Here is a 10,491-nt window from a genome sequence, read left to right on the forward strand (position 1 = left end):
GTCTGAAGTTTGTAGTTTTGTATGGTGATTGAAAGATGGCTTGGCTTATGCTTGGAACTTACGTTATTTTAAATAAACCTGGAACCTCACGGGTTTTGAAATCATCGTAATAATTCAAACATCCATCACTCAATTGATTCTACATTAAATTTACACAGCTCGTTCCACTCTACAAGCATTTGCTATAAACTTTTTACACGAAGACACCAGACACGAAGCTGGATTATGGCAGCATTATGGCATGTCATCGGTTGGCTTTCCCAGTGCCGCAAGGTTCAGTTCGTTCGCAGCATTCGTGGAGTTCGGACGTGGGTGTTATTGACTGAAAGAACGTGTGTGTTCCGTGCCGGTTTGTTTGCGGACTTGGTGTTTCCATCATCCGTCAGCTCCCTTTCATCTTCCAACTCCGCCGGAGGAGGGATGCACTCCGCTCGCGTTCGGGCAGATGAATTAATTGGGGAAAATTGTTAAATTCCAGCTCGTTGAAGCGGCCACAAATCCAATTAAGCGTATACACCATTTGCCGAGAGTTTTGTGCATAATAGAGTAATTAAGTTTTCATTGAAAAGGGTTTTTGACACCACACCACATCGCACACGCCGCACGCCACACGAACTTGGGGTAGGTTCACATTTTCCCGTAAAGACAGTAAATCGAGAGTGGCCAGAACAACAGGAGCATCGTTTTCGTTTCCGTTTCCGCTTTGCCAGCTGCCTAGCTGGCTTCTCATATAAGAGTGCATAAAACACAGATTTCGCCAGACCCAAATCGGATTATTAAGTCCCCGCCACAAAGGACGTCTATTGTGGGAAGACTAGGCATGGCACAGCCTCTCCATTGCAACCCATTCCGCCTCCTAGAACCCGATTTCTGCATTCCCCCCCAGCATTGACAATCGCTCTGCACAAGTCGCTGCATATCCGGGCCTCGGAATATTTGGAGCCCTTCTTTTGTGAGTGGATTTTTGGCCGCTCGCTTTGTTTGTTTGCTTCATTTGGCGCAGATATGGGCAGCGTCAGCAGCTACGGGATTGCATAATGTCCAGCTTCCTCTCCAGAAAGTAGCCCACGGCGATTGGGGATTGGGAAGTAGGTCTGCCTCTGCCCCCTGGAAACAACGAGATCTTGGATCTAATAGAAATTCTTATTATTAATTTGTGGACAAGTATTTAGGAGGTTTCAAAGACTTTAGCAGCGCAAATTAAACCTTTAATGAGGTAATCTTATTTATTAGTTAATAATGTTGTTCCATATGTTACTGAGGAAATATAGATGGTAGAAATTAGCCCTTGTGTAACATAATAATTTGGATTTTCCGTGCTCCATAATAGAACTTTACTTTGTTCCCCAAAAGAGCAAATCAAATGACTGAGGGCGAGAGACTTTAGTGATTCGAATCGAAACCGAACTGAATGCACCCACAATCCGAACTCCGAACTCCGAACATGTCTCTCCCTCATTTACTAATAATACCCTTAAGTTGGGACCTGTATAATCAGCTTAATCCAGGCGGAGGGAGTGTGTCAATCCCCAATCCCCAATGCCCACCGTCCAGTGCCGTGGGAACTGGACACATGTGTGTGTGGATAGGGACAGTGCTATGGACAGGCTATGCAAACGATTCGCAGGAATTTCGGAACGGAGGGGCGGACTGTGGTCGCCGGTTGAATGGTTGGCTGGTTGGCAAAGGAAGTTGGCTTCGGCATCAGCAAATGCCAGGCATTGATGTGTCCATCAAGTGTCTCTGCATCGGGTTCGACGAACCCCCAAGAACTAGAACGTCCGATAATAATTGATTGGTGGGAAAGTGGGAAAGCAGGAAAAGGGCGCCGAACGGAGCCCACACACATTCTGACTTGGAGTATGAGTATCTGAAGTATCCGGAGTATCCGGAGTATCTTCGACTTGACGGGCGAAGTGAATCGGAAATTGGCGCTCTCTGCAGAACGCATTCGGACGTGTGATGAGCCAATTTCACACATGGCAGAGGCGGCTGCAGAACTACGTGAAATCAGAAAGAAAAAAAAAAAACAAAAACAAACAGAGAGCGAGCCAAGTGCAATGCCCTGGACTTCAGTTGACGCTGCACTTTTGCCACCTTGTGGAGTCGCCAAAAATAAATGCCAAAAGCCATTCCAACTTCCCGCCATGAAAAGCGGCTTCCCCGCTTATTATGTTTGCTTTCCCCCCATTCGAAAGGCCCATATATTCCACAGAACTATATATACATGCATACATATATACAGACATGTAGCGGCGCCGCCATTCATCAGCAGATGAGAGCTACACCCCCTATTATTATGCAGAGTTGCGGATGTGGCATCCGAATCTGAATCGAAATCCTGCTGCTGCACTGTTGTTCTCTCTATTAAAGTGCCACATTTAAATGCCGAGCCTCATAAATGTTTTTCTTCTCGCACTGCAGCCGGCGGAGCAGAGGCATCAAAATTGATTGCTTTCACATGGACACGAACTCGGTGAGTCCCCTCCCGCCGATGGAGGAGGCCATGGACAGGGTCAGCGAGAAGTCGCCCCCGGGAACTCCCAATGGCATCGAGATGCCCCCGCCGCCAGATGAAAAGTGAGTTCACATTACCCATACGCCAAAAATAGACCTTAAATGGGTGTATAGTCGGTTGCTTTAAATATTAAACCAGCTCTTCCATAAGACTAAGTGTAATATAGATAGTCAAAGATTGCCTCCCATCAAAACTCTTAAGAAAAATACTTACACTGCATTTATTGCTTATAACATTCTTGGGCAACTAAGTTATGTTTAAAGTTACACTAGTACAAGGAAAGAAATTTCTATAATACGCATTTGAATATCTATCTTTACTTTATTTAATTTTAAATATATTTATAAGAAAGGTTACATTTTCTCGGTTATAATATCACTACCGCTCGTGCAATCAATCCCCCATTCGCAGCTAATCAACACAATTTAGTCAACAGATTCCCCAACACATTTGTTTATCAATATTTAAGTAAATTGTGTCACTTATGCATGGCAAATTCGAGGCAGGCCCAAGAACATGGAGACCAATTTCCCCGGAGGCCAATTTGCAGCTCTTGTCTAGCCGGCAATTGGCCTTGCCCATCTCCTCCAATGCGATGCTCATCTGCCAGTTGGAAGCTCTTGGGATGAGAGATATGGAAAACAGGGGAAGACTTAGACACTCGGCCATTTGTACGCTGGCTTTAATCGATTTTAATGGCACCACGCGGCGTATGTGTAATATTTACATGAAATAGTGCCCGGGCACGTCAGGAATTGCCCCAAAGACTAATTAACAATGACGGAGAACAGCAATGTCGACGCCTACACACCCTTTCACAAGTAGGAGGAGGAGGAGGAGAAGAACGAGGAGGAGGGGCAGGAGGTCGAGGTTATTTTTACGCGCCAATTTCCTAATTCACGTATCTTTGAAAGTCGTAAATTTTATTTTAATGCGACCTCGTTGCAAATCACACAAAAAGCCGGGACACATCCTTCCTGTAACCCGTACAACCCACGAATTCAACAGTTGATCGCGTGCGCCCAACTCACATAGTAACTTGGCCGTAAACATTCCGCCCCGGAATCCTCCATTCTCCATTCTCCCACGTCCTTTGGCCATGTCCTTGTCCAATTTCTGGCACGAAGCTCGCTAAGCTTCGAGTAATTACTGGTATTTTTCCTGCTATTCCCGGGGACTCAACCTTTTCGCCGCCTCGTTTTCATTTCATTTTCATTTGATTTCCAGTAATTTTTGGGCGCGTTGCCCGCACAATACCCACTTGGCTTATGGGCTCCAAGGAGCCGGAATAATCACCCAAAGTCCCAGGGTGTGTTTGTTGTCCTTACGGGTTAATAGGAGTGGGTATGGGACATAAGGTAGATGAATGTGGAGGTGGTTTCTCCCTATCCCGCTCCACCAGCAATTGCTGACCCAGTATTTCGCTGGGAAATTAGTGGAAGCCCCGCTTCCATAAATATTTGATTGATTCAGGCTGCTGCTGGCAGGTGTTTTGATTGATACTCCTATTTACTCATTTATTTATAGTCACGATTGTATCGTTGACAAACAGGTGTCCACTAATTAGTTTCCGAGTGTAGTTAGCGGACTATTTCTGTCATCTTATGTATAATCTTAGTCTACTTTACTTTAATATTAAAACCTTTTCCTTATCACAGTGCCACTTATTTCTGCCACCAGTTTCCAGTCAGCTGACAAAGTAGTCTATCTTTTATCTTAACTTTATTTACCCCTAATCTCAAGAGATCAAGTAGACCATAGATTGCGCAATACAAGGTCGCGTCGGAAAGAAACCCAGATATAAATCTCGCTAATCAAAAAACGTTAGCCAAATAATTAACACACATCTTGAAATTCAAATTTCTGGCCATGGTTGGTTTCCCTGCTGAAATGCTGGGTTGATGTCTCCGCAATGTTGATCCTCCAATGGTTCACTTCTCTGCTGCTGCCCATAAAAGGTTCTGTCACCTGCTTCAGAGCTTAGGATCAGTTGATGTCTCCGCTAAAGTTGCGCCCATAGGATCTAAAAACGCATCTCGATTTTTTAGCTCCAGAAAGCTGCTAGCAGAAAATTGAAATAAATTTTCAGTTGCCTCTAGCTGATCGCCGCGATCTGATCGTCGTTACACTTCATTTGATAGTGAAATTGAGTGAATTTAATAGAGGATTTTCGTGCGTTTGTTTGTGTTAGTGCGACTGTTAACAAAAGGAGCTATATAAACAAAAGCATCGAGAAATTTACCAAAAAAAAAACACACTTTTTCATTTAAAGTGCTTTGTTTATGCCCAACATTTTTGGGTGCCTTTCTTGTGAATTGGCTACTTTCTTTGACTAAAAAGTACTTATTCGCGTTGTTAGGCGAGAATCAAAATTTGCATCTATCAAATCGCAGCTTGATTAAATTCGTTGTGAACCGCGGCCCCTTACATGAACACATGAATAGATAACGAACCGAATCCGTCACAGTTTTGGGATCGCTTTTCGGCCTCCGTGTGATTGACAAATTAACGCATTCAGCTCGATTAGCATCTGTATTCAAACTGGAAAAGTTCTATAAGCGATTAGCGATTTGCGATCCCATAGCCAGACTTCGGTTCTCAATTGTCTCTCGATTGTGGCATTTTACAGAACCGATATACATAGAAGCCCAATTACGCGGAAAACGCATATATAAACGACCTTTAGTTGGGCCATCCCAGATACATTGAACATACATATATAGAAAACTATATAGAGCCGATCCGTGACGCACCGCCCAGCGATTCTGCGATTCTTGGTCTAGTGGGTGGCGGTGACAGCGTAAGCGGAAAAACCCAACAAATTTCGGCCCAAATAGCAACACTTGGCTAAATGCGAGATCGCCACTTGGCCAAAATGCCGCGTGGAGGAACGACAACATCGTAAGTCCCAAAATCGCACTAAGAAAAACAACTAAGAAAGCCAAACTCCCAGGGCCAGACTTTAGACCTAATATAAGCGAATTGCGTGTTGTTCTCGAGTGTATTTATTTAATTTAAACAATTGCCGCTTGTGGAGGAAAAGCACTTCGATCGAACGCAGGGGGTACACATGTTAAGTGATAGTGTCAGGTTGTTGGCTAGCGCGAATTCGATTGTATCTGCAAGATACAATTTCAATTTGTATGTATTTGTGGGGGCTTGCTTCGGATTATTGGATGGTACCCGCACTCCCTCGCGAGATCGCTTCAATTAAACAAGCCGCGACATCAACGTCGTCTCTAAACAAATGCCAGGCATTGTAAAGTAACCCCCCGGCCACATCGAATCGCATCGGATCGGTTGTTATCTTGGGATCAGACCAGTATATATGCCGTAGTATGCCGTACTCGTACTTCGTCATAATCAACCCGCAGGATACGCAGAAGTGTGTTGTTGCAGTGTTTAAGTTTCAGAGTGATTTTCAGCCATGCGTGCGACAGCAAATGCTTTAATTTGCCTCGATCCGCAGACTTTTAATTGTGCATTCCGCGCCAGCTCGTTACTTGTTACATCTGATGGTTTCTTTAATTGAATTTTGCCCTGGCTTCCTGCTACCATTCCGCTGTCACCAGGCTTTGTCCATATTTTCATCTTTCTAGCAGTAACTAGCAGTAGCATTGCTCCACTTTAGGTACTACACAAGTAAATCGCAAGTTGTAGGCATAATTAGCCCCGTTTTATAGCGGCCTTCGTAGAAGTTCTGGTTTCCCTACTATCTGATCTGATTAGTACACCTTTTTGTAGATCCACTCTCGGTTGGACATCCCGCTGTCACGGTCATCATAATCTCCATCACATGACCGAGATAAGTAGGTAGTTCCACGAGAAGAGTTTGCTTATCTGCAGATAAGAAATGTAAAGGGCTTAGACTTGGTTAAACACTTTATATCTGTAAGATATAATATTATTTTAAACTTGATGCTCGCAGAAGGCAAATCAAATTTGCATATCTTAGATAAAATATTTTGATTTAGAAGTTCGGGGTCAAAAATATATATAACATTTAAAGCCCTAAAATGAAGACATCAAGCTATAATGCTTCAGATGTAGGCTTATCGCACTATTTGCATTGAAGAAAATTAATTGTTACTGTATGCCAAGTCATAAATATTCATTAAATCAATCATCGTGGTTTTCTCGGCATATATTTGCACAAATCATGCATTTATTTGCATTTGTTAAATGACTCTAGGAATTGCCAGATTACGCTGCAAAGTTGATGCGCTTTCTCTGTTTACTCGCCGCCCATTTGCAGTGGGTGCCACCGCCGAGTCAATAGCCTTTCATCCACGATGACCCATTAGCCATGAGTGGCTGCACCTAGGCCAAAAACCCGGCTCAAAAAGTCTGGCTCAGAGTGTGGCTGAAGCTGAGGTTCAGGTTCAGATTCGAATGCATGAAACAGGTGGCGGCCAAGAAACGAGTTTTCCATAAAACGAAAAGCTTTTAGCGAAAATTTCTCAGCGCTGCGAGCAAATGAAAAGTGAAAGAGATACAAATGTGCAGCTAAAGATACAGATACATTTACAGACACACCGCACACACTGGTGGTGTGGGCTTGTTTTCCAACAATCTGCGGCAAGTGAAATGTGTGTTAAACCAAAACAGCCACTGCAGCTAAAGCTGCCCCCCAACCTCACCCCCCTGCAATGTGTTGATAGCTAAATGCCTGCCCCAACCGCACTACCAATCCCAAACCCATACCCAACCCCAACCCCTACCCATACCCATTCCCATTCCCAAACCCAGACGCAGCTGCAGCCGCATCGACATCCACATCCACATTCACGTAAACGGCGGCGGCGGCGGAGGAGTGCAACTTGTGGCAGACACTCGTTCATTGACACCGCCATCGGATGCACAGCAAGAAACGTGATCAGTGATCGCCATTAATCTATTTTAAAGTCTGATTTATGTAGAGGCATTTGCCTGTCAACAAACAGAACGAATTTCTTATCTTCAATTAAAACGATCTTGATATAATCAGAACTTTAATAACTGAAACAATCATTGATCTTAATGTGCGAAATAATATTATTTACCTATTTGTTAGTTATTTTAATCATGAACTCATCATATGATCATAGTGATAGTAATCCCTTGATAACGTCCTTTTTTATTGCATCTGATCAGTAAGAAACTTATTAGTTTTGACTAACTTATATACACATATATAGATACATATATACATATAGAGAACTTTTTTTTAACTCGATCCGGAATTAGAAGATCGCATCTCCGGCAAATAAATTTTAATCTTTTGTGTATACAATACCTTTTAGATTGGGTTAATATCCTATATATTTCATATGAATCCCAGTTGCGTCTCCCCATTTTCTCCGAGTGCTCCGATCTTTACACACTCGGTGCCACACCGATCCCGCTCCGCCGTGTCCGATGCGGCAAGTCCGTTGCAGTTGCACTTCGCGGCTAGTGTCGCATGTAAATTGGAGCAGCAGCATCGGCGGCACCCCATGGCATTATCTTCACAATGCAGTGATGCAAGTGTCGTGAAAGCGAGAGCAATGGCTGCTGGTAATTCGATTCGCTTTTGCTTTCATTATCACAACAGGGGGCTCGCACTATTAATTTAAATAATCGCTTTGTTTACATTCGATACGTTGTTGCGCCAATGCATTTCGGAGTTTCAACTGAAACCAAGGAGCTGCACTTGGCGATGATTAGACGCTTGGTTGGCGGCCAGCAATGCGTCTAATTGCGCCGAGTGCACAATGTTTCTACTCCAGTTTGTCTGCAGGCCGTCAGCTTTCGAAAGATCAGCAGATGGCTTCGGTTTGGCTGCCCATTGAGTTTTTCTGGGACTTCTCCCACTGCCCATGATGATGATGATCTCTGTACCATTCGGGTGGGTGAGATCATTGCGCCCAGCATCAGTCATCGAAATCGTATGTCATACGATCGCACGACAAGTGATGAAATTGATATGACAGACACGCCGCAATTGGGTGGAAACAATACACTTTTGACTCCATTACCCTTTCCCCAGCTGTCAAACTCATGCCATAGGATCAACTTTAATCCAAAAAACATCTACACATAAACACCAAAGAAAGCAAAAATTCCAGGACATAAGTATTTAAATCTTTAATCCATCCACGCATAAGGGCAAATTTGATATTTGCTAGGCAAATTAGATAATTGCGATTTCTCTTAAGCCCACTGTAATTCCACTTGATCCATCCATCCGTCTGTTGTCCATCAATTAGGCCGATTAGCAGCACATTCAACCCACAATTAGCGTAATCTCTTGAGAATCTCTGGTAGAATCTCCATAATTCGAAGGCGGCCCCCGGAACCATCATAAATTGTGTTTAATGAGGGGAAACCTACATACCCCACATTGTAGTTGCACTAGCTCTGTTCTTAATCAGAATCTATGCATATAAAATTCTTGTTATCCCAGAAATTTAAGATATATACTGGTTATGGTATCAAGTACGATTATATAGAAATATGAAACCCATTGACGGACCCTTTATAGATGAACTAAACCGCCTGTTCCTTCATCGACCCAACTTTATGAAAAGTCGGATTAAAAAGTAATTGTTCTAGGCTGCATCATGTGCTCTCATGGATTTCCCTGTGCTCCAATCTCGTTACAGGCGCTATGAGGAGGATCCAGACAATGCCTGGAACTGCTGCTCCTGGTGCGAGTACTTGCTGATCGTCATCCTGTCCACGATCCTGCTGGTGGGCGTCCTGGTGCTGACCCTCTTCTGGGTGATGTTCTACCGCGATGGCTTCGCCTGGTCGGAGAGTCCCAAGCAGCAGTTCAATCTGCATCCCATCCTGATGATCGCTGGCTTCATCACGCTATCCGGATTTTGTAAGGACCATGCCAATTCTGTAGATGTAACCATCTTAATCTTATTTGATATACGCCCAATTAGCCATCTTGATCTACCGGCTGTGCCGCTGCGTGAAGCACATCTATGTGAAGCTGATCCACATGTTCTTCCACGCCGTGGCCATTCCGTGCATCGCCCTGGGTTTCATATCCGTCTTCGCTTCCCACGACGCGTTGCAAAAGGTCAACTTCTACAGCCTCCACTCGTGGCTGGGCTTCGTGACAATGGGCATGTTTGTGCTCCAGTTTGTGATCGGCTTCTTCAGGTGGGTCTCTCTCACCGCATCTCGGTGTCCTAATCCGGCATATTAATCAGCCTTTTTCGACAGCTTTCTGGTGATGCTGTGCTGTGAGAACAAGACCTACAGCTGCCGCTCGGCCATGGTGCCCATTCATGCCAGCTTGGGACTGGCCAACTTCTGGCTGGCCATTGCCTCATCCGTCACGGGACTGATCGAGAAGGAGCGCGAAACCGTCAACGAGGTGGGCGTGAGGTAAGAATAGTTTGGCAATACCCATGGGTAGCTCATAAACAAATATAAGCTTAGATAGCTAAACTACAGATGAATATGAAGCATTTCCATTCCCATTACCAACTAAGTATTAAGCGAAACTGGTTAATTGATTCGGAATGTCTTTACAGCAGTGAGAACAAGCTGGTGGAGCACTACATCACCAGCGCCATCGGCGTCACCCTCGTCACCATCGGCATCATCGTGACCTTCGCGGTGCGGCGTTCCAATGCGCCCGCCTCGGCGAAGGTCTACGTCACGGAGCGCATTTAGACGGGCCGTCCGGCTCGTCGGAGTCTCCGCCGCCGGATTTGGTCCACGGCCAGGAGGGGCAGCGAGTCGCAGCAGGTGTACCCGAGGATCCCGGACCTCGGCGACTTGGACTGGACTTGGGGAAACGGACCAGCGGTGTCCATTCGCCAGGCTTAGCGCACAGAGACCACGCTTCTGCAACTCTATCCGAACCCTTTGTAACCTTTTTATATGCCAAATTAAATCCACTTCATACACTTAGACTACTCCATACCATATGGCTCTAATCAAAATCGTTGCCCACTTTCAATCTCTCAGTAGCTGTGTAGGATTAGGAATCT

General features: G+C 44.7%; 1 protein-coding gene across 4 annotated transcripts; it reads left to right on the forward strand.

The window, feature by feature from the left end:
- The first annotated feature begins 293 nt into the window (after positions 1-293).
- LOC122612220 (plasma membrane ascorbate-dependent reductase CYBRD1) lies at positions 294-10,416 on the forward strand. Of its 4 annotated transcripts, none has more exons than XM_043785674.1 (6): positions 294-621; positions 2,425-2,580; positions 9,142-9,365; positions 9,430-9,652; positions 9,716-9,880; positions 10,030-10,416. In XM_043785674.1, the coding sequence occupies exons 2-6, from the start codon at positions 2,462-2,464 to the stop codon at positions 10,169-10,171; spliced, it is 873 nt and encodes a 290-aa protein (XP_043641609.1). In that variant the 5' UTR covers positions 294-621; positions 2,425-2,461; the 3' UTR covers positions 10,172-10,416. The 4 variants fall into 4 exon arrangements, with proteins under 4 accessions (XP_043641609.1, XP_043641611.1, XP_043641612.1 ...); XM_043785676.1 differs by lacking the exons at positions 294-621; positions 2,425-2,580 and adding exons at positions 4,612-4,704; positions 5,148-5,419; XM_043785677.1 differs by lacking the exons at positions 294-621; positions 2,425-2,580 and adding an exon at positions 4,902-5,419.
- Positions 10,417-10,491: the final 75 nt, after the last annotated feature.

This window comes from Drosophila teissieri, chromosome 2R, assembly GCF_016746235.2.
Source record: "Drosophila teissieri strain GT53w chromosome 2R, Prin_Dtei_1.1, whole genome shotgun sequence".
In the NCBI taxonomy this organism is placed as follows: Eukaryota; Metazoa; Arthropoda; class Insecta; order Diptera; family Drosophilidae; genus Drosophila; species Drosophila teissieri.

Excerpts from the sequence above, each read along its gene's own strand:
- LOC122612220 (XM_043785674.1), top strand. The coding sequence starts at position 2,462 with ATGGACACGAACTCGGTGAGTCCCCTCCCGCCGATGGAGGAGGCCATG. Across the intron at positions 2,581-9,141 it reads CCCCCGCCGCCAGATGAAAA|GCGCTATGAGGAGGATCCAG; the intron begins GTGAGTTCACAT and ends ATCTCGTTACAG. Across the intron at positions 9,366-9,429 it reads CATCACGCTATCCGGATTTT|CCATCTTGATCTACCGGCTG; the intron begins GTAAGGACCATG and ends ACGCCCAATTAG.